This window comes from Rhinopithecus bieti, unplaced genomic scaffold (assembly GCF_001698545.2).
Source record: "Rhinopithecus bieti isolate Rb0 unplaced genomic scaffold, ASM169854v2 scaffold_23460, whole genome shotgun sequence".
Lineage (NCBI taxonomy): Eukaryota > Metazoa > Chordata > Mammalia > Primates > Cercopithecidae > Rhinopithecus > Rhinopithecus bieti.
Genome location: NW_016811040.1, coordinates 629,973 through 654,717, shown reverse-complemented (window position 1 = coordinate 654,717; position 24,745 = coordinate 629,973). Strand labels below are relative to the sequence as shown.

At 41.9% G+C, this 24,745-nt stretch overlaps 1 protein-coding gene across 1 annotated transcript in view; it reads right to left on the bottom strand.

Moving 5' to 3' along the window:
* Positions 1–24,745, bottom strand: part of NR1D2 (nuclear receptor subfamily 1 group D member 2) — a 37,370-nt gene that overhangs the window by 11,708 nt on the left and 917 nt on the right. The window contains exons 2-7 of the mRNA XM_017893404.1: positions 15,799–16,065; positions 14,510–14,598; positions 10,220–10,364; positions 6,576–7,204; positions 4,050–4,235; positions 1,240–1,450 (exon numbers count right to left, since the gene is read on the bottom strand). Of these exons, the coding sequence (XP_017748893.1) occupies positions 1,240–1,450; positions 4,050–4,235; positions 6,576–7,204; positions 10,220–10,364; positions 14,510–14,598; positions 15,799–16,065 (1,527 nt within the window). The remainder of the gene's footprint in view (positions 1–1,239; positions 1,451–4,049; positions 4,236–6,575; positions 7,205–10,219; positions 10,365–14,509; positions 14,599–15,798; positions 16,066–24,745) is intronic.

Below are 24,745 nucleotides of genomic sequence, written 5' to 3'. Positions count from 1 at the left end.
GATCTCAGCTCACTGCAAGCTCCGCCTCCCGGGTTTACGCCATTCTCCTGTCTCAGCCTCCCGAGTAGCTGGGACTACAGGCACCCGCCTCGTCGCCCGGCTAGTTTTTTGTATTTTTTAGTAGAGACGGGGTTTCACCGTATTAGCCAGGATGGTCTCGATCTCCTGACCTCGTGATCCGCCCGTCTCGGCCTCCCAAAGTGCTGGGATTACAGGCTTGAGCCACCGCGCCCGGCCAGAACTTGTTCTCTTTAAAGAGCTACTAATTTATGGTTTCATCACATAATCAGAGGCCACAACTTATAACTCTCACAATGCCTAGCACCATGCCCTTTACACAGTAGGAAGCAAATGGGAAACAAAGTCATAACCAAATACTAAAAAATTTCCAACAAATGTTGGAAATAAAACGATACCTAAAAGTAGCTGGCACTTACTCAGACGTACCTAGGAAAGTGTCTCAATTTCCAATTTGTTATTGGGAGTAACAATCTCTGCCTTAATGGGTACTGTCTGAATCAAAACACTTCAGGTCAGAAATAACTGCAACGTTAATGCAAGATGGCAGGGACATTGGGAAACATCATAAATGACTCATATAAATAAACATTAAAAACTCAAAAATCTTGCTCACTCATTCAAATAGTGACTGAGTAGCTCTTCTATGCCAGACACCGTACCAGGCTCACATGGTACAACCCCTTCCTTTGACAGGATGAGGAAAGAATCCAAGACGCAAAAGAGTAAAGTTACTTACCCAAGTTACCCACAAAATTCAATGGCAGAGCTGGACTAAAGCCTAAAACTAATTCACATTTCTCTGCAACAAACCATACTAATACCTCTTGATACTTTTAATGTTTTCAAGTATCCCACATTGTATTTGAATAAAAACTGGAATTCATATTAGAACCACCTACCTGGAGATACATACTGTTCTAACAAATCCATGAAATAAAGATTTAGACTCACAAAAAAAAATTATGAACAAAAAGCTAAAGACTAACAGTGGTAAATATAAGGTCTAGATATAAGTATTACTTTATTCCTATAGCACTTTGACATGTATTGTTATAATGAAAAAATTAGTTACATAAAAATAACAGGGTCATACAATTTAGCATCTTCCTTAAGGCCTTACTCCCTCCATATAACTTTCTGGACCCTGTTAAATGCCACCTTCTCCCCAGTTGGTCACTATATGCTAGGTGTGGCACAATTTTGAACCAGCTTGCTTACCTGCAGATACCAGGACAACAGCTGTAAACAAACTCATCTCTTCATCACTAAGTTGGAGGGCATTTAGCTTCTCACTAAATTCAAACATCGAGTTTAGCAGATCCCCTGCTCCCATTGAGTGTAAATCATCCACACTATATTTCTTTCCACTTAAAAAGGTGACAGTACGTTCCTTTGCATCAAATAATGATGCAAACCGTACCATTAAAACCTGTAAAAAGAAAAAGAAATGTATTTGGAGAAGTCTAACAGCAATAACAAATAATATTCAAGTCAGTTATGAATCATCCCACATATATAAAAGAAAGTTATAAAAGAAAAACAGGGTTTACTTTTACTCAAAGCCATTTTATTTTTTTGTTTTATTTTATTTTATTTTTAGACAGAGTTTCGCTCTTGTGGTCCGAGCTGGAGTGCAATGGCGTGATCTCCACTCACTGCAACCTCCACCTCCCAGGTTCAAGCAATTCTCCTGCCTTAGCCTCCCAAGTAGCTGGGATTACAGGTGCCTGCCACCACCCCAGCTAATTTTGGTATTTTTAGTAGAAACAGGGTATCACCATGTTAGCAAGGCTGGTCTCAAACTCCTTACCTCAGGTGATCCACCTGCCTCGGCCTCCCAAAGTGCTGGGATTACAGGCGTGAGCCACCACGCCCAGTGATTTTATTTTTTGAGACAGAGTTTTCTTCTTGTCGCCCCGGCCGGAGTGCAGTGGTGCGATCTCAGCTCACTGCAACCTCTGCCTCCTGGGTTCAAGGATTCTCCTGCCTCAGTCTCCCAACTAGCTGGGATTATAGGCACACACCACCACGCCAGCTAATTTATGTTTTTAGTAGAGATGGGGTTTCATCATGTTGACCAGGCTGGTCTCAAACTCGTGACCTTAGGCGATCCGCCCGCCTCAGCCTCCCAAAGTGCTGGAATTACAGGCATGAGCCACCACGCCCGGCCTATTTATTTATTTATTTATTTGAGACAGGGTCTTGCTCTGTTGCCCAGGCTGGAGGTGCAACACAGCTCACTGCAACCTCAACCTCCCAGGCTCAAGTGATCCTTCCCACCTCAGCCTCCTGAATAGCTGAATACAGATAAACATCACCACACCCAGCTAATTTTTGTATTTGTTGGAGAGATAGGGTTTCACCATGTTGCCCAGGCTGGTCTCAAACTCCTGGACTCAAGTGATCGGCCTGCCTCGGCCTCCCAAAGTGCTGGGATTACAAGGATGAGCCACCGCACCCGGTCCCGAATCCACTTTCTTAAGACAAATTCTCTACCAAAGCAATAAATACTCCAAGAAGAACATCAAAAGAAATTCTAGCCACTGATGGCAAAGATACTCTGCCATTCTATTAACAAAGATTCTGAAATGCAACATAAAATTAGAGCAAGAAATAGTGCCAGTAAATTTAAAACTGGGCCCTGGCCAAAGGCATTAAAGAAACACTTTAGGCTGCCAAGTATACCACATGGCCTCTATGCCTTAAGTAAAAAGAGCAAAATTCCAATGCAGCAACACTTCGAAACATCAACACATCAAATGCAGCCAAGGCAAAGGAAGCAGATGAAGTCTAACTGAACTGCTTCAAGAAACCATAACCCAAAGAGACTATCCACAAAGAAAGCTATCACAGTAAGTGTTCTCAGCACCATGTTATAATTGACATCCAAGTTAAATCAGTTAACAATTATATTACTTAGTTATCTTACTCCCTCCATTATACTAGATCCAGGGAGAAGTGAAAATACAGCCCTGGCTCACTTCTCCCATCCATCAAAGGTTCAAAGATTTGGCCCACCAAACATCAACTTCCTCTCACCACCCCAATCTCAGAGTTATCCTTAATTAGGTCCCAAGGCATCTCACACCTTGGCAGCAAAAGGGATGCCCTGGGGCAGAGAGAAAGTGAAAGACACCTAATTAAGGACCAGGAGAGGCACTTCTGTAAGTTATACAGTAGAGACTACCCCAAGCTCAGGCAGGATACAGTGTTGCAAGAGAAGCAGGACAGAAAAGTAGTCAAGGATCCTGAAAGCAAGGTGAAGCCAGGAGGAGCTAAGGTGGCACATAAGAAATGTCTGACATATCCCCAAAATATTCTACAGTCTCTCAAAAAACAAAAACCACATTCTATTTGCCCTTCTTATTCTGCATCGGATACAGTAAATGCTAGGCTAGGCTTTCAGGAGGTGTCTAACACTGCAGAAACTTGTTAAATCCACATCTGAAAGGAATACTAGAACTTAGGAGTTCATATGCTGGAGATACAGAATACCTATATTTCAAATCCTAAATAATAAGTAAAAAATAAACACAAAATCCTAAACAATTCTGGATTTATGAAGTCTCTTCCCAAAACCCTGAGATGATTATTTTGTTGATAGTTTCAGACTCTGGACTATAAATACTGACTTAGAAAAGAATGAAAACACCTGCCGGGCACAGTGGCTCACATCTGGAATCCCAGCACTTTAGGAGGCCAAAGTGTGCAGATCGCTTTGAGCTCAGGAGTTTGAGACCAGCCTGGGCAACATGGCGAAACCCTGTTTCTACAAAAAAAAAACAAAAAAAATTAGCCAGGTGTGGTGGTTCACATCTATAGTCCCAGCTACTCAGGAGGCTGAAGCTGGAGAATGTTTGAACCCAGGAAGCAGAGGTTGTAGTGAGCTGATAGCGCTACTGCACTCCAGCCTGGGTGACAGAGCAAGATTCTGTCTCAAAAAAAAAAAAAAAAAGAATTAAAACATCCATGAAAATAAAATATTACATCCCCTGCCTGCATCAATATTCAGGATAAATAAAACCTACCTCAAAAGTCCCAGCCTTTAAAAGGTTGACCTGGTCATGCTGAGAGAGATCTCTGAACCCAGGAATACGCTTTGCAAATTCCACCACTTCTTTCACCGCTGGAGTGAAGCTCATCGAAAATTCTTCCCAGATTTCATGTCCTGATTTATGAGGATCCACATAAGGAGACTTACTCATTGGACAAACCTGGTATACACAAAACGGAAAAACTATTAAATACTAAGAGGTGGTAAAGAAATGTCAAAAGCGGCATCTCAATTATCAGAAACCCCAACATGAATTTAACAACCCCAAAACACAAGTAAAATCTACTGAAATAATAGCACTTTATCCATTTGCTGCCTACCACACTGTAGAAAGCCTCTTGGCAACGTAATATAAATAGCAATTAACTTATCATTAAAAAAACATAGCCTAAGCAAAAATATCATCTATAACAAGCTATTTCAAACACCTGTTGCACAGGTTTAAGAGTTTATTTTGTAACACTGCTGCCACCTTATGCTAGTATATGGTGTTTACAATTTGGCAAACAAATTCACTTGTTTGATTCTCAATCTGCTATTTATGGCAGACTATAATTTCCATTTCTTAGGTGGAGAAATGAGACTCCGAGGTTTAGTGATTTGTCCAACACAGCTAGAAGTCACAGGTCTAGGCCCAAATTCACATTTAGTTAATATTTCAAAACTCCCTTATTTCTAAATAGGCAGAATTACAATGTTGTAATTTCCGAGAGGAAAAAACAGCAAGGTGCCTCATTTTGTTAAAAAGGTCACTCACTGCCTGGCCAGGCGAAGTGGCTCACGCCTGTAATCCTAGCACTTTGGGAGGCCAAGGCAGGCGGATCACAAGGTCAGGAGTTCGAGACCAGTCTGGCCAACATGGTGAAACCCCATCTCTACTAACAATTAAAAAAATTAGCCAGACATGGTGACGTGCACCTGTAGTCCCAGCTACTCGGGAGACTGAGGCAGAAAAATCCCTTGAACCAGGAGGCAGAGGTTGCAGTGAGCCAAGATCATACCACTGCACTCCAGCCTGGGTGACAAAGTGAGACTCAAAAAAAAAAGTCACTGCCCATTTGTTTCAAAAACAATGGTGTGATCACTGACTTCTACTTGTTCAATTAGGAAACAAGGACTGCACATACAGGTGCGCCTTCTAAATGAGGATTAGGTGAGGGAAAACAGGAAGCCAAGGTTATTTTAAAAACACCAAAAAGATGATGAAACACACTCTGTATATTCTGTTAGTAAAATCAGCCTTTACATTTTCACTAAAACCACACAAAATCTAGGAATGGGATGATTACAAAACCATGGAGAATATCATGAAATCAGAACCCAAATGCCTACAGATTTTTCCTTCATTAAGGCAGCCACTTGGCTAGGCACGGTGGCTCAAGCCTATAATCCCAGCACTTCGGGAGGCCAAGATGGGTGAATCACTTGAGGCCAGGAATTCAAGACCAGCCTGGCCAACATGGTGAAACCTGTCTCTACTGAAAATAGAAGAATTAGCCAGGCATGGTGACGCACGCCTGTAATCCCAACTACTCGGGAGGCTGAGGCACGAGAAGTGCTTGAACCCAAGAGGTGGAGGTTGCAATGAGCTGAGGTCGCACCACTGCACTCCAGCCTGGGCAACAGAGCAAGACTGTCTCAAAAAAAAAAAAAAAAAAAAAAGTAACTACTTAGCCTAACATAAGGTCCACAGAATCAAGTAACTGCAAGTGACAACAAAAAATGTAATGAAGATTGAGGTAGAGTCAACTATTTTGAAAATGAAAAAGACGACTTTAATTACCTGTCAGTAGAAAATACCAAGCACTATCAAAGGACCTCATGGTTTAAACTGGAAATGGTGTGGTACTGCTGTTTTTGATGAAATTTTGGCTGAATATGAACACTGTACTTTCATGTAGAATGTCGTATTTGATGGAAAAATAGAAAAGCTTGAATGATATGACCAACATTAAGTCATCTCATAAGATGAAGTCTGAGAAAATCCTTAGAAACTAGCCTATGAAATTAAAATACTCCTAAATTTATCAAGCAATAAAACATCTATGTTCTATACTCAAAGATCTTTTGGCATAAAATGGTTTTAAAAAAAAAAAAACCTCCTTCTATAGAAATCAAAGAATTTTTAACTATGGCAAGTGAAAAGTTCAGCCCTTTGAGAAAATCCCAAAGCTAGTAAGGTACTAATTAATCAGAATGCTTAAATTTTCAAAGGGATTTCCAAGAATTAAAGGACCAATTGTGCATGAATAATATTTTACATAAAATCCTAATCCCAATCCCAGATCAATCAAATCACATGCTTGTACCTAGCTGGGTGTGAAATTAGGTCATTCATCAAATGATGTTTATTAAAATTATTTGACCTAAAATACTGTACAAAATTAAGTCTGTAAATTTCTTAGGTTTTCTGACACCATCCCAAGTTAGCATATCTCCTAAGTAAAATTTTCAAAGCTTTCCCTGATACAACGTAAGCAAAAAATTGATTTCACTATACCAGATGCATTCTCCCTCCAGTGTTGCACAGGTAACTATTCTTGTTCTCATTCTGAGAAAATCCATCTATCGGAACTCTATCACATACTCTTTGAGTATAAGCATTGGAGAAGTTCATACAATGTCCATTTGCAATACAAATGGCATGCCCATTTGGGTAATGCATTATGTTCCTCCCTTTAAACTGTCCATTGAGATGCTGCTGGCTCTCACTACAGGGAAAATGGCTGCTAAGCCCATTGCCACAATGATCATGATTTAAATTATATTGCTCCATGTTCTTGGGAATCCGTTCTCCTCTCTGAGGCTGCATGCTCTCGGCTGAGTTTTCTCGTTGCTCTTGATTATACATAAAGGTATCCTTGTGAGCTCTAGTCACCATGCCAATCACTTCTTCCTTTGCAAAATCAGAAGAGGGAGGAGAAGAGCTTTTGATGTTTTCTTGTTCCAGTTGGGGCTTGGGTCGCAGCTGTTCCTGAGCTGGTAAGGCTGTCTGTTCATGATGTTCTACTAATGTGTCATTTTGCAAGTGACCACTGAACTGGCTGTTCATCATGGTCTTCATCGCACTTTGCATTTCAATTAGCATCCTCTGTTTTTCACGCTTAGGAATACGACCAAACCGAACAGCTATTGAAGAAAAAGATATTTAACATCTATATTCTAAATAAGACCTGTTTTGTATAAAAGAATAACACAAAATTATCCAATAGCTATGGCCTCTAGTCATAACACATAAAGAATGAGTCTACACGTCTCTGGTTCACATTTCTCTAAACTTGCTGGTCTTGATACACCAAAGGAAGCAGGAGAGGGAGAGAAAATTTTCCATTTTCCCCCAAAACAAAGCTAAGGAAATGTATCTCCTAGGTATTTTATAAGCAAAGTCTATGAAAACAGGAAATTTGGACGAGCGCAGTAGCTCATGCCTGTAATCCCAGTACTTTGGGAGGCCGAGGTGGGTGGACCACCTGAGGTCAGGAATTTGAGACCAGGCTAGCCAACATGGTGAAACCCCATCTCTACCAAAAATACAAAAAGTAGCCAGGTGTGATGGCAGTCGCCTGTAGACCCGGCTATTCTGGAGGCTGAGGCAGGAGAATTGCTTGAACCCAGGAGGCAGAGGTTGCAGTGAGCTGAGATGGTGCCAAAGCACTCCAGCCTAGGCCACAGAGTAATACACCATCTCAAAAAAAAAAGAAAAAGAAAAAGAAAAAAGAAATAGGAAATTAGCTAATGAAAACCAGTTTGAAGCAGACCAGTATTACTACACAGCTCCTTACTAACAAAGCTGAGGACTGTTCCCAGGAAGGCATGCGCGATTCAGCTACATACATCGATTACCATTAATGGAAGCTGGTAGGTACAATCATTCCCTGAACACCTGGCCCTTGTCAATTCATTTTTGTAACTTTACTCTCAAGATCTAACTGTTAAATTATCTGCTGTCTTCTTTTCCAGCCTCTTTAAAAAAAATCCTTAAAAAAAATTCCGCAACCAGTAGAAATGCACTTACTGAAAAATAAACTTGGTAGATTTTAATTAAAACCAGTGAAATAACTAAAAATGAGATAAGTCATACTCTACTCTTTTAGAAGCTAGTCTTAGGTGTCTTGTCTCCAATAATCCTATTGGAGACTAGGAGAAAGAAAAGCTTCCTTCTAGTCTAGTATTTATACAGAGACAGTAAAAATTCAGTATACTTGCCCAGAAAGCCTTGTTAATCTAATCGTAGCCTCTGACATTACTGCTATCAAAAACAAACAACTTAATCATGTTTGATACTTTACCTCTACTCCTCCCTTCACAAATGATTGTCAGTTTTATTCTTTTAGGACAATCACAATATCCATCGACTATTTTTATAGCACTAGTACTTTTAGCACTAAAAAAAAATTTTCAGGCAACTGAAAAAAACATCAATTGCTGAAACTTGTTACTCAAGAAACCCTTGACCAGGCATGATGGCTTACACCGGTAATCCCAGCACTTTGGGAAGCCAAGGCAGGTGGATAACTTGAGGTCAGGAGTTCAAGACCAGCCTGGTCAACATGGTGAAACCCTGTCTCTACTAAAAACACAAAAATTAGCCGGGCATGGTGGTGCAGGCCTGTAGTCCCAGCTACGGGAGGCTGAGGCAGGAGAATCGCTTGAACCAGGTAAGTGGAGGAGGTAGCAGTGAGCTGAGCAGGCACCACTGCACTCTAGCCTGAGCAACAGAGCAAGACTCCATCTCAAAAAAAAAACACGAAACTCCTTATTGCAATACTCTATGTCTGCATCAGTAAGATACTAGAGTAACCTAAGGAATTGCTTAGGTGGGCCTTCCCTAGATAAATACGAAGTTCATTTTTAACAATTCTTAAATAACCCTACTGGTCCCTCTGAAAACCTCATACCTGTTGTTACTTAAAATCACACACACACACACACACAAAAATTATTCAAAAAATGAATAAGCATAATAGAAGAGTCCAATCTTGCAATAATGTCATCCACAGATAATACTTATAGTCCCACAAATTACTCCAAATTTTATTTTGCATGAGAATAGATCATGCCAGAAGTGAGCAACTACCTCCACTCCAGACCCTAATGCTTCTTTCAATTTTGTATCTCCTCTCCATGTGTTCAGAATCTGTGCCCCAAAAGCACCTTACCATCTCAGAGCTAAGAAAGAGAGAGAATTCATGTAAGAAGAAATGAGATCCTCAGTAATGTTAAGAAATCAAAAACAAAGAGGAAAGGATTGCTATACTGAGAAAAGCTATGGTGAGCAGTTTGGGCTTCTTGTTAAAAACAAAATATAAGTTAAAAAACAATTTTTTTTTGGCCCAGCGCAGTGGCTCATGCCTGTAATCCCAGCGCTTTCAGAGGCCAAGGTGGGCGGATCACGACGTCAGGAGTTTGAGACCAGCCTGACCAACATGGTGAAACTCCGTCTCTACTAAAAATACAAAAAAATTAGCCAGGTGTGGTGGCGGGCACCTGTAATCCCAGTTACTCAGGAGGCTGAGGCAGGAGAATCACTTGAACCCGGGAGATGGAAGCTGCAGTGAGACAGAGTCTCACTGTGTCACCCAGGTTAGAGTGCAGTGGCACGATCTCACCTCAGTGCAACCTCCACCTCCTGGATTCAAGCTATTCTCCTGCCTTAGCCTCCCGAGTAACTGGGATTACAGGTGTATGCCATCATGCTCAGCTAATTTTTTTTTTGTATTTTTAGTAGATATGGAGTTTCACCACGGCTGGTCTGGAACTCCCGACCTAAAGTGACCCACACGCCTCAGCTTCCCAAAGTGTTGGGATTACAGGCATGAGCCACCATGCCCGGCCATACAAAAAATGTTTTTAAACTCCATCGTTTTAGGAAAAAAATAAAAGTAATCAAATTGCATAGAAAAAAAATGGCTCTTTTTAGAAGCAGTAATAACAACCAATGTTTAGCCAAAATTGTTTCTGGGATGATAATGCTAAAATATGACTTTAATCAATTTGGTGTCCTGTAAAGCATGAAAATGTGTTTTCTGCTTCACCTTAAACACAAGAGGGTTCTTGGTAACCAGCTTATAGCTCTGGTTCATGCTGAGGAATAAAAGCCAAGCTCCACACACTTTAGGAACACTCTTTAAACTAGGTACATACCATCTCTCGACATTCCAACAGACAGACACTTTTTAAAGCGACATTGCTGACATCTGTTCCTATTCATTCTCATTATAGAACAGTTTTCATTCTTCAGGCACTTCTTGTACTGGATGTTTTGTTGAATACTTCTCCGAAAGAAACCCTAAGAACAAAGGAAGATTTACTCATCCATTTAAAAACACCTAAACGAACTTCTTATAAACACTGTTCCCGTATCTATCCAGTATATATGACGAACTACAGTCCATACCAGTGTATGACTCGCTATCTGGGAAACACTATGTCTTAGGACAGAGGGAAATACAACGTTGACACACAGAATTTAATTCCATTCTTATTGGCATGAGTAACCTAACACCTACCAACCAAACAAAATTGTTCTTCCCTTTAGAGATTCTTTGCCTTACCCAAAGCACCCCTTGCAACAACCACACGACCGTTAACAGACCCTGCCTGCAGTCTGCACATTTTCCATCTCATACTTTTATTCGCTACAAATTCCAAAACTCTTGAAGTATGAATGACCTTTTTTTTTTTGAGATAAGATCTCATTCTGTTGCCCAGGCTAGAGTGCAGTGGCATGATCACAGCTCCCTGCAACCCTGACCTCCCTGGCTCAATCAATTCTCCCACCACAGTCTGCCAAACAGCTGGGACTACAGGCATGCGCCACCACACCCAGCTAATTTTTGTATTTTTTGTAAAAATGGGGTTTTGCCATGTTGCCTAGGCTGGTCTTGAACTCCAGGGCTCAAGTGATCTGCCGGCCTTGGCCTCCCAAAGTGTTAGACTTACAAGGCATAAGCCACCACCACTCCCAACCTGATTTTTTGTTTGTTTGTTTGCTTTCTTGAGACAAACTCTTGCTCTGTAGCCCAGGCTGCAGTGCAGTGGCGCAATCTCAGCTCACCGAAACCTCCATCTCCCAGGTTCAAGGGATTCTCCTGCCTCAGCCTCCCCAGTAGCTGGGATTACAGGCACCTGCCACCATGCCTGGCTAATTTTTTGTATTTTTAGTAGAGAGAGGATTTCACCATGCTGGCCAGGCTGGTCTTGAACCCCTGATCTCAACTGATCCGCCCACCTTGGCCTCTCAAAGTGCTAGGATTACAGGCATGAGCCACTGCGCCCAGCCATTTTTTTTTTTTTTTTTTTAAGAGACAGGGTCTCACTCTGTCACCCAGGCTGGAGTACAATGATGCAATAATAGCTCACTGCAACTTCGAACCCCCGGGCTCAAGCAATCCTCCTGCCTCAGCTTCCCAAGAGCTGGGACTACAGACATGTGCTACCACATCCAGCTTTTTCACTTTGTGAAACGTAGGGGTCTCCCTACGTTGCCCAGGTGGGTCTCACACTCCACCTCAAGCAATCCTCCAGCTTCGGCCTCCCAAAGAGGTAGAATTACAGGCCTGAGCCGCTGCACTCAGCCTGAATGACTGCTTAAAAGTTGACTGAGAAATATGTTTGATAGCTACATTCCCCTCACTAGAATTGTGGATTACATTAATAGAAGTTGGTCTTTCCTCGATCATTACCTGCTGACACTGGCAAGGCCTACTTATACATGTCAGAAGTCACTGACTACATGTCAGCAACAGGTAAGTGTTACACCACACACCAACAGAGTAGCTAACTATCCAAGGAAAGACAGTTCCCAACTAGATAGCTACAAACAGCTGCCTTTACTCCACAAACAATTCAAGTACATATTCTGTGACAGGTCTTCAACGATCTCCAGTTTCATGGTACCAGGGAGGACATAAAACTCAAGAATGCAATTACCAAAATTATTTTAAACTGCATTTTCCTTTTATATGACAACTAAACACATTTCCTGAATCCATACTAAGTAGTCATGGGACACAACATTTTATATTTTATTATTGTGATACTGTACACTTGATTTAGATACAAGAGCTGAACTAGACACATTTAAGAGTACTGCACAGATGTGTATTTATCAAGAATACACAATCAGCTCATTCAGTTTGTGCTTTTATTTTCTAGCTATAAGAATAATAATGCCTGCCCCAATATTACTTCACATTTTGTTAAAAAAANTTGTGGATTACATTAATAGAAGTTGGTCTTTCCTCGATCATTACCTGCTGACACTGGCAAGGCCTACTTATACATGTCAGAAGTCACTGACTACATGTCAGCAACAGGTAAGTGTTACACCACACACCAACAGAGTAGCTAACTATCCAAGGAAAGACAGTTCCCAACTAGATAGCTACAAACAGCTGCCTTTACTCCACAAACAATTCAAGTACATATTCTGTGACAGGTCTTCAACGATCTCCAGTTTCATGGTACCAGGGAGGACATAAAACTCAAGAATGCAATTACCAAAATTATTTTAAACTGCATTTTCCTTTTATATGACAACTAAACACATTTCCTGAATCCATACTAAGTAGTCATGGGACACAACATTTTTATATTTTATTATTGTGATACTGTACACTTGATTTAGATACAAGAGCTGAACTAGACACATTTAAGAGTACTGCACAGATGTGTATTTATCAAGAATACACAATCAGCTCATTCAGTTTGTGCTTTTATTTTCTAGCTATAAGAATAATAATGCCTGCCCCAATATTACTTCACATTTTTGTTAAAAAAAAAAAAAAAAAATATATATATACATACAAAGAGAGAGAGAGGGAGAGGGAGAGAGAGGGGGAGAGAGAGAGAGGATTTTAAAACAATGGAAAAAATGCTACATCTATACAAAATACTGACTTGTCTTACAAAGTTACCCAGCCATTAAAAGTTAGCAAACTTGGCAGGGTGAGTGGCTCACGCCTGTACTCCCACTACTTTGGGAAGCTGAGGCGGGCATATCACCTGAGGTCAGGAGTTCGAGACCAGCCTGACCAATATGATGAAATCCCAACTCTACTAAAAATACAAAAATTAGCCTTGAGTGGTGGCATGTGCCTGTAATCCCAGCTACTTGGGAGACTGAGACAGTAGAATCGTTTGAACCCAGGAAGCAGAGGCTGCAGTGAACCGAGATGGTGCCACTGCACTCCAGCCTGGGCAATAAGAGCTAAACTCTCTTTCAAAAAAAAGAAAAACTGGCAAACTCACAATTCATTCAGAGCCACACTTGAAAATATTTCCTCTCCCATCATGTATATTCATTATCTTGTTTACTCATATCTTGCCAAACTAGATTCCTGCTTGTGGCCTCAAGTCAGAGAACAGCAAGAACATGTGTCTTCATCATGTTACTTTTTGATACTCAGGAGAAAAGATTGCGCCAAGTTTTTTAAAAAGAGAGAAAGACTCCCTGTATACAGGTAGGGAGGTAGAGACCATCTCACTTGGAATTATTTGACCAATACTCTAATAGCAATAACTGGAAAATAGTCAACTAAACTTACAAATAAACTAGCTTTCCCAAGGGCTCAACTTACATTCAGGATTATTTTACTCACTTGGCATTATTTCTTAAGATATCACATATTTTTCAAGTATCTAGGAATTATTCCCAGCTCCCAGTACCTGATGTGTCATTCAGTCAAAGTATGTGATGAGACCTAACTCAAAGTTTGGTTTCAACTAAGTTCCAACAAGGCAGGAGCAGTGCCTGGTCTGTTCTGTTCCTTGTTATTTCACTACCACCTAGAACTGTGCTTGACACATTAATGAATGAGCGTTTGGTGCACTTGGTTTAACACAATAAGTATGTTTAATTGAGACAGCGAATCTACTTTGTTCAAAATCTTAAAGAAAAAAGAAATACTTTCACTGAATTAAGACTATTTTTCAGGACGGGCGCGGTGGCTCACACCCGTACAATCCCAGCACTATGGGAGGCTGAGCGGGCGGATCACAAGGTCAGGAGATTGAGACCATCCTGGCTAACACGGTGAAACCCCGTCTCTACTAAAAACACAAAAAATTAGCCAGGCATGGTGGCCGGGTGCCTGTAGTCCCAGCTACTCAGGAGGCTGAGGCAGGAGAATCACTTGAACCTGGGAGGTGGAGGCTGCAGAGAGCCGAGATCGTGCCACCTCACTCCAGCCTGGGCGACAGAGACTCCATCTCAAAACACACACACACACACACACACACACACACACACACACACACACACAAAGAATATTTTTCAAAACAAGTTATGCTTATACACTACATAAAATGCTTAGAACTTAAAAAGAGCAGCTGACTTCTCACTCTCAGATTATCAGTTGTGGAAATTGGTAAATCTAAACCCAACTTCTTATCCCAGAATCAGTTGCTTAAAGGAATAAAAGCATGCTTTACCTTACAGCCTTCGCAAGCATGAACTCCATAGTGGAATCCTGACGCCACATCCCCACAGACTTTACACAGTAGAACCATGCCACTAAATTCTAGGACACAAAAGGACATGAAGTAAAAAGCAGGAAGAAACACTGAGTCTGTTTTCTTTCCAATTAGATATTTTATTTCATTCAACTTGTAAGAGCTTTTAAAAGATATGTATCTACTTTCATAACGTAAAAGAAAAATATTTTCAAATCAAAAGTAATCATAATCATAATTTTCTTTTCTTTTTTTTTTTAAGACAAGAGTCTCCCTCTGTCGCCCAAGCTGGAGTGCAGTGGCGTGATCTCGGCTCACTGCAACCTCCACACTTCCCAGGTTCAAGCAATTCTCCTGCCTCAGCCTCCCAAGTAGCTGGGACTACAGGCACACACCACCATACTGAGCTAATTTTTGTATTTTTAGCAGAGATGGGGTTCTGCCATGTTGCCCAAGCTGGTCTTGAATTCCTGGGCTCTGCCCCACTCAGCCTCCAAAAATGCTGGGATTACAGGTGTGAGCCACCACACCCGGCCATAATTTTCTTTTAACACAGCTTACGGCACTGACAAAACACCTCACAGACCTGGATTTTCCTTTCCTGATTTTAGAATTACACTGAAATTTTGTAAATTTATTTTTTTTCCAGACCTATCAGCACGATATAAGAAATTTTGTAAATTTAGAGTTACATCAGACATGCAACCAGAACTAAGAAACCAATTCTCTGGATAACAATTAAGAATTCAGGCAGAGAAGTCAATCAATGAAAGGTGGAAAGGGATGTCCCTCCACAAGCAGCTGTGTCAGTTTACTTTACCTACAGGGGCCAGATAGGTCCAAATCCCACTACTCATTTGGTTATCCCAATCCAACATTTCCTAATCCCAAATGTTCCCAACTCCAGTTTCACTAATGTAACCCCTTCCCACAATGAGCAAGTACTCTGTTCTAGAAATAAGACTTAGTTCTAGTAGTCCAGAAGAAAAGTAACTGTGAAATGTAGTAAAAGAGGGTACCCTAGAGGGACCAGGGCCAGGCAGAGTACATAACCACGTATCTTGCTCTGAGGCAAGAATTAATGACAGCCCCTAGGTTATAACTTCTAAAATTATCACTGATTTCTTCCCTAACTACAGATGTATGATCACCCAGCAGGGAGTGAAAACTGTACCCAGAAATATAATGGCCCCCTATATGAAAAGCAGATAAAATAAGCCCCATTTGCAATTAATGGCAGCCATCTTTAGAAACCTAAAGTAACTTACTTGTCATACCACTATGACTTTTTGTCATGCCAGGTGCACTCGATTTGCTTGTTTTCATAGAACAATCTATTCGATCATTCTTCAGGATGCCTTCAATATTGGAGAGATCACCATTCTTGGGATTACCATTGGTATCAGAATTAGAGCTATTTGGAGAAGATGGAACAGAAGAGGAGGAGGACTGGAAACTATTCTCAGAACCCTCACTGTGACAAGAGGCAGGGCTTGAGGCTGAGCTGGAAGAACTGATATAGGCAATCACACCTCCTAGAAAATAGGAGGAAAATCACATAATTAGATACAAGATAGTATGTATTTTTTATTTTTGCAAATCTCAACAGCAAAGCCATTAACTTTAGAAATAGGATACTGATTATATGAAATGTTCGCTTACACCAAAAGCAAAAAGTAAAGTATTTCCTTATTTCCCATTATTCGTCCTGCTTCCACAAACTTCAAAGCATGTGTAACTCCCACTGATTTAAAAAGGGAGATGGGCCCAGCACACTTGCTCATGCCTGTAATCATACCACTTTGGGGGCTGAGGCGGGAGGATTGTCGCTTGAGCCCAGGAATTTGAGAACAGCCTGGGCAACGTAAGATAATGCTGTTTCTACAAAAAAATTTAAAAACTTGCTGTGTGTGGTTTGCACCCAGCACCTCTAGTAGTCCCAGTTATCCAGAAGGCTAAGGCAAGAGGATCACTTGAGCCCAGGAGTTTGAGGCTGCAGTGAGCCATGATCATGCCACTGCACTCTAGCCTGGAGACAGGGCAAGACCCTGTCTCAGAGAAAGAAAAAATTAAAAGTGAGAAGGATTTCACTGGCTTGGATATTCTGAGCACATGCAGACCCTTATACCTAAAGCTTTTCATTTTCCAATCTTTTCCTAAAAGGACTAAAACATGCTCCTAAGTAACTTCATTGCTTAAACAAACTGGTCACAAAGAAATCTGGTTCTGGTGTCTTCTTTGCATCCTCTGTTATACTGTTATCTGACACAATCCTAGAAACAATGAATTTATCATTTGCCTCCCCCAACACTTGGCTTTTATAAAAGCACAGGTTAATCCAGAACAGATGTAACATTTAGAATGGTAGATAAGGGATCCTTTCAGAGCCCTTGCTCCCACACCGTTCTGTTTCGGTGTTCCCAGAAGACATATGTGGCTATACACTAACCAATCCCCAGTTAAATACTCTCCCTTCTCTACCCCATTCTGCCATTCACCTCTAAAGAAATCCAGACTCACACCTTGTTCTTCTGACTCGCTCTTTGTAGGTGTTAAAGATGCTGGAAGAATGCATGCTATGCCAAAATAACAGTAAGGCTGAAGCTAATTCCCTCTACACAGAGTCATTCTCAAAATGTGATTTGCAATTTTATATAACCTCCACAACCCCTCTGAAAACTGGCCTTGACCTTTTTTTTTTTTTTTTTTTTTTGAGACCAAGTCTCACTCTGTCACCCAGGCTGGAGTGCAGTGTCACGATCTCGGCTTACAGCAACCTCCACCTCCTGGGTGCAAGCAATTTTTCTGTCTCAGCCTCCTGAGTAGCTGGGACTACAGTCACATGCCACCACTCCCAGTCAATTTTTGTATTTTTTTTTAGTAGAGACAGGGTTTCACCATGTTGGTTAGACTGGTCTCGAACTCCTGACCTCAGGTGATCCACCCACCTTGGCCTCCCCAGTGCTGAGATTACAGGCGTGAGCCACCACGTCCAGCCTATCAATCATTTTTAAACAAAAAATCCACACAGCAAAATGCTGAGGCCAAAACAATCCCAAAAAGATAGACATTTCCATTTTCAGGCAATTAAAAAAAAATTTTAAGTCATTTTCAGTTTGTCATGTATTAGATATCACATATATATTTAAGCACAAATTATATATACTGAGGCTAAAGGAAAGCACACTCACAGCTCTCAAGGGGTTTGAATGCAACCCAGAAGGGAAGATAAAACAGTTGCCTACTATGCCAAAAAACACACAATGCTTTTCATCAGACAAAATTTTGTGTGTGTGTGTGTGTGTGTGTGTGTGTGTGAGATGGAGTTTCACTCTGTCACCCAGGATGGAGTGCAGTGGTGCAACTTCAGCTCACTGCAACCTCCACCTCCCGGTTCACACAATTCTCCTCCCTCAGCCTCCTGAGTAGCTGGGACTACAGGCGCCCCCCCCCCCCTTGGCTATTTTTTTTTTTTTCTTTTTTTTTTTTTTTTTTTTTTAAGTAGAGACAGGGTTTCACCATGTTGCCCAGGCTGGTCATGAACTTCTGACCTCAGGTGATCCGCCCGCCTCCACCTCCCAAAGTGCTGAGATTACAGGTGTGAGCCACCATGCCCGGCCCAGACACAAATTTAACATGCATAAATTCAATGATATGCACTTGATTTGTAAAGACAAAAACACCACTAACGTAGACAATTCCATCCATTGTTTTATTCATGAATCCTATGCCTGGAATCAATCATGAGGTGAGAGGTGCAAATTTGCTCTTCCCACAGTTAGACTCACTGTCCATATGCTCTCTTGCTATGTGCATCTCACCTTAATTAATCCTGCAATTAAAATTTTTCCTGCAACGTGGTCCCTAACTAGAAACCAGCCATCTCAAAGTGTGGGCCCTGGACCAGGGGCATCAGTATCACCCAGAATCTGTTAGAAATGCAAATTATCAGGCTCTGCTCCACATCTACTGCATCAGAAACTTGAATAAGCCCTCTCGGTGATTCTGATGCACATCCAAGTTTGAAGAACACTGCCACAAGCCAACAACTTCATCTGTGCTCCCTGGAAGACAAAGTGACCAAGGGCAGTTTTCATCTACCATTCATTTTAAAATCTAAAAACTCCAAAACTACCAACACAAGAAAAGATTGCCAACTTATTTTCATCACCCAGAGAAATTATGTAAAATACATATCCTCAAAACTAGCTGGTGCTTTTTCAGAATACATGTTTCCAAGGCCCTGCCCAGACTGGAGAACACATCCTCAGGAATGTGCATTTTCAACAAGCTCTCCAAGCAATTATTTGCACAATGAAGTTTAAAAATGGCTACAATCAGTGAATTCAAACCAAATCGGCCCACAGTTTTAAAGATTGATATTTTCATCGACACAACTGCCAGGGTATCATTAATACCCTGTGAATCCAAAGAGAAACCAATTTAACCCGGAAACCTAGCCAGTGTCATGTTACTGGGTAAAACCATTGTGCCGTCTTTATAAAACTTTAGAGATCTTAAGTTCACATTAAAAATTCCAGGTATTAGCACACAGCTAGTTTTTTCACAAGTGTTTCCACTCACAATAGGACACTTTACAAAGACAAATATTCTTAGTCCTCAATGAAATTCCAAAAGATCTCACAGCTACTTGTCTTCTCTAAAATAGTGTCTTAGGTACTAAATTCACACCTAACATCTCAGGAAAATAAAAGATAAGAAAGTGATGTTTTCACTTGGAAGTAAGACTTTCCTAGGGCCCACATTTTCAGTCATTTATGTTCACAAGATCTGCTGACTACCTTAGCTAAGAAATTCACTTTTAGAAATTAGAGCTGGCCGGGCACAGTAGCTCACGCCTGTAACCCCAGCACTTTGGGAGGCCGAAGCAGGCGGATCACCTGAGGTCAGGAGTTAGAGACCAGCCTGACGAACATGGAGAAACCCCATCTCTACTAAAAATCCAAATTAGCAAGGCATGGTGGCACATGCCTGTAATCCCAGCTACTCAGGAGGCTGAGGCAGGAGAATCGCTTGAACCCGGGAAGTGGAGGTTGTGGTGAGCCGAGATGGCACCACTGCACTCCAGCCTGGGCAACAAGAGTGAAACTCTTCAAAAAAAAAAAAAAAGGAAAAGAAAAGAAATTAGAGCTATGCAGATGGCTCAAAAATTGGTTGCAAGAAAATTGATGGTAATTAATTAACTAAAAAACAATTTCCTTTGCAAAAGCTTCAATATCCAACCTAAAAGAAATTACTGGGCTATTATCAATCCAGTTAAGATCCAATTCCTGTCTTAAGAAAACAAGCATTTGTGCCAGGCACCAGAAAATCAAAGAGGATCCATCTAGAAATAGCTGCATTCTCCTCGCAAGACCTTCAATATTGATTTAGTTGTCTTAGCATCTATTCTTGCTACTAGACACCCATCTATGAACCTGACTGATAGCAACCCAAATGGGTTAAATTTTAACTTCTTAGAAGATAAGGAGTACATCTAGTAGTTTCTCAACCTAATGAAGAAAAGAAAGTGAAACTATAAGTCACCACTGGATGTCAAGAATAAATGACACAATTTCATCCTCACAAGAACTCTGTGAATTAACTTTCATTAACTCATTTTTGTAAACAAGGAGCTCGGAGCTCAGAGCTCAGAGAGGATAAGTCAGCCACTAAGTGGCAGGCCAGAGTTTAAAGTCAAGGTTGTCCAATTCCTGAGTACAAACTTATTTGGTGAGAAGAACTGAGCAAGCAAGTCACTTTCAATCTTTCTAAACCTGAGTCATCTTCTATAAAATTGGAACATCTGTCACTTATTACAAGATTGAAATGAAATGGTGTTCATAAGGATTATTAAAGTGTTTTCATACACTGTTTTGATTATAAAGTAAAATAGTAAAATCCCTGAACCAGCGAGTCCCAACACCTCCAAGAAACAGGCAGAATGTACCTCTTTGAAACCTTAAGCTAAAATTAGCTGAGGCAGTCTTCTCTACTTTCAGTTGAAAGGGACCCTGGACCTGGGCCAGGTTCCCAGGCTAGGGCTTACCCAGTGGTCAACTTCAGACAAGCCAAAAGTCAATATCCAATTTTGTACTTCTAGGAAGCACTGATATTCCTGCATATCTTCGGGTCTTCTTACCCGTTTTCTAGACTTGTCCATCAACTAAACCCTCCCACTCCTACTGTCCACCAACCTGGAAGAGTATGTTTGACTTCAAGTCATGACTGTACTTTTTTGCCCTGTGGCTTACAACAAAACATTTTATCACCAAGAAGCTTTAGTTTCCTCATTTTAAAAGTGTTACAAGTAATTCCTACTCAAAGGGTAGTAGAGTAGATGTAACTGAAGCATTAAAATTCCAATTGTGTCCTGGGTGTCAGGGCTCCAGAGAACAGCACGGTCCTTTCCCTAAAATGCCTTATAAACCAACTGGGGAAACACCCATGTTATCAGGAGCAATGTTTCATACCAACGATTGTGAACTGCTGAGGATCATACTAAAGAGGGCAGAGATCAACAGGGGTAAACACATCCAAGGTGGCAATATCTAAGTGGGGAAATGAAGGGTGTGTAAATTATCAAATGATGTTATCATATAAGAGACATTTTTTTAAATGGGGTGACACAAAAATAAATGGTGTGGGTATTGTTCGTTTTTTTTTTTTTTCTTTTGAGACGTAGTTTCAGTCTGTTGCCTACGCTGGAGTGCAATGGTGTGGTCTCAGCTCACCGCAACCTCCACCTCCTGGGTTCAAGCGATTCTCCTGCCTCAGTCTCCCAAGTAGCTGGGATTATGGCTACCCACCACACCCGGCTAATTTTTGTACTTTTAGTAGAGACAGGGTTTCACATGTTGGCCAGGCTGGTCTCAAACTCCTGACCTCAGGTGATCTGCCCACCTCAGCCTCCCAGAGTGCTGGGATTACAGGCGTGAGCCACCGCGCCCAGCCAAATGGGTCTTATTTTATAAAATAGATGTCATTTTAATCTCCATGTAAATTACTGGAGAAGGAGGTCAAGGTGTAATCTGATGTCTGGAAATAAACCAGCATGACTAAAGAAAGGACTGATGAAACTGGGAGGCCCTGCGGATGACTATCCTTTTCCACCAACTATAACCTACATATATCTCTGCAAATTGAGTGGGGATCCATACACATGCGGTATCTCCTTCAACCTCAAGAAGACAGGACACTAAGTTGTACATAAATCTTCAAATATTATGCAGGCTAAAATATATTATAGCACAGTAGTTAACAGTCTGTGTTCCCAAGTAAACTTCATGGATTCAAATTCTGGCTCTACTACTTGCCTGGGTAAGTTATTTAGCTTCAATTTACTTAGCTCCTCATCATTAAGATGGTGGCAACAGCATCTTCCTTCATGGAATTAACGTGAGGAACACATGTAAAGGGCCTGGCACATAAGAAGCTGATGATTTTTTTTTTGTCATCACTATACTAGAAGAGTTCCATCAAAATTGTTCAAACCAAACTAACCCTCCCTACACATTCTTCACCTCATTTTTTAATGTGTCTTAAGGATCCAGTGGTTTCTTTTTGGTTATTTCCACACTCTTTTTGAGTCTCTTAACTGTACTGACCAGTCCAGCAACTTCTTACTTCAATTTTGGCTTTTCCTCACTCCAAGGAAAGATTTCTTTGCCCCACCTCTACAATTGTTTTCCCAGTTTTTCACTCCATTGTTTTCACACATTACTCATGGGGAGAGCAGACACAGAGATGTCATGAAGGACAGTAAGATTACATGATCACTGGTTGAATGTTTGTCAAATGACACCAAACTAGACGGAAGGGTAGAGGTGTGCCACACAGCACTGAATCTGGCCCCACCTTGGTCAATGTTTACAAAAATTCAAAAGTTAAAAGGCCTTTTTTTTTTTTTGAGACGGAGTCTCACTCTTGCCCAGGCTGGAGTGCAGTAGCTCAATCTCGACTCACTGCAACCTCCACCTCCTGGGTTCAAGCTATTCTCCTGCCTCAGTCTCATTGAGTAGCTGGGATTACAGGTGCCCACCATCACGCCCGGCTAATTTTTGTCCATTTAGTAGAGAAGGGATTTCACCATGTTGATCACGCTGGTCTCGAACTCCTTACCTCAGGAGATCCGCCTGGCTCAGCCTCCCAAAGTGCTGGGCTTACAGGCGTGAGCCACTGCGCCCGGCCAGTTAAAGTGAATTCTTATTAGACCTCTCACTTACAGATAGATGGTAGAAACTGTAAATATGGTGGGTAGCAGCTTATAGCAGCTTTGAACTTAAGGCCAAATGAACAAGAGTAATTTTAAGAACGATCATCGTAAATTCCTATACTTCAGGTCATGCAATTATCTGCACAATTAATGAAATCTAACTTCATAATAGTTCACATGAAAGGTCCTAGTTGATTGCAAGGTTACTGAGAGTCAGCAAAGCAATATGCCAAAAAAACTAAGCCTGCCAGAGAATTCATTTGCAGCAGGATCCAAGACAAAGAGGGCAACTTGGAACTTGATAATTATCCAACCATTTCCACAAGAGCCTGTTCACTTCTGGGTGCTCCATCCCAAAGGGCAACAAGAATGATGAGTGATCTGAAAAAACAACGCTGGGCAAGGACCAAGAGATGAGAACTGCAAATGGAAGAACTGAAGGGGGAAGGGGATGGTCAACAGGGAAGGGGGGAAGGGGATGGTCAACACTCATCCGGAAGAATTTTTATAACGTGTAGCTCCACAAGGTAAGATTTTGAACAGCGAAGTACTGGAAAAGGGCTCAAAGCAGAGAAAAACTTCCTAATTGAGCCAGCCCTCATGAGGCTACTAAAGCTACTAGAATTCATGCTAAAGGGTAGGTTAGAAGAGGTTCACCCTGATCACCTAAATTCTAACATGTATAAGTTTAGTTCTATGATAAACTCGTAAAATTTTTTAAAATGCCCTCAAAGACTAAGTAGGTCCATTAGGTAATTAAAACACAATTAGATCCAGATTTTTGTGAGGTAAGTTAAAAAAAGTAAATAAATTTCAAAAATAAGTAAATAAAACACAATTTGAAAATGACTATTTTCACTCTTGGTGAAAAGTTCACAATACACTTGTTACCGAGGCAAGATTCTTAGAGGCGCATTATAACTCAAAAAATAAAACAAAACCTGGCTGTTTCCATAACCTCACTTACTTCAGCTCTGCCCCATCATTTGGGGCAGACAAAAGGAAGGAAGGGCACCCTATTGTTCTGTTGCAATATAACAAAATGTGACAAGAAAAATATTTATAAAGCCAAATTGTCTTGATCAGACTCAGGAAAATTCAGCGACGCACAGGTTTTTTGTTTTGTTTTGTTTTTCTTAAATGAAGACTGGCCAATCTTACATATAGTGTTGGAGTCACCTAGGATCACCTGAGTCATCCTGACCATACGTGAGCTGAACGCTCAGCTCTAGGTATGACCCGTTTACAGGAAAATTCCAGCCCCAGGGGATCTGAAAGCAGTTTTTAAAGACTGTGAGTATATGAGACAGGTCTAGAGGAACCGTTTCCTAGAGGAAACGGGTTTTTTTTGAAAACTGAGGCGGCATCCTAACAGGGGCGGTGCTACCCAGTCTGCAGGGTGTCGCTTGGCATCGAAGCACCTCGGAGCTCCTTCGAGCGTATCCCTTAGGGAAAGCCCCAAGCCTTCCCCGAGGCGCCTCCCCCGGCCTGCAGCACGCCCTCGGCCCGCACTTCCTCCTCGGAATCTGCAAGGTGTACAGCTACCAGCTCGTCAGGCGCCGGTTCGCTTGGTTCGCGCAGGGTCCGCGCCTTGGGTGTCACCTCGCAAAAAGAGCTTGCGGCGCCCGGCGCACTGCGGTGTCAGCGCCCGCGTCGGGTCCCCCTCGCCGCGGGGCTCAGCGGGCGCGCACGCGCGGCCTCCTCCGCAGTGTGCAACCCCGCGGGGGAGGAGGGAATCGCGGCTACGTCACTACCCCGAGGCTTCCAAAGGGGCGGAGCCTCCCGGGAGGCTGCGGCGCTCCCAGCCAGCGCGCGCGCGCGCGCCCGCCCCCACGTGTCCCTGCGGCCCCGGGGAATGTGGGTCAGGGAGCCGACCGGCCTCACGTGTCCCCGCCCGCCGCCGCCGCCTCAGCGCCCATTATGTAATGCTGCGTCACGCGCCCGCCCAGCCAACCGGCGCCCGGGCGCCGCCGAACGTAAACACACCGCGCACGTGGCTC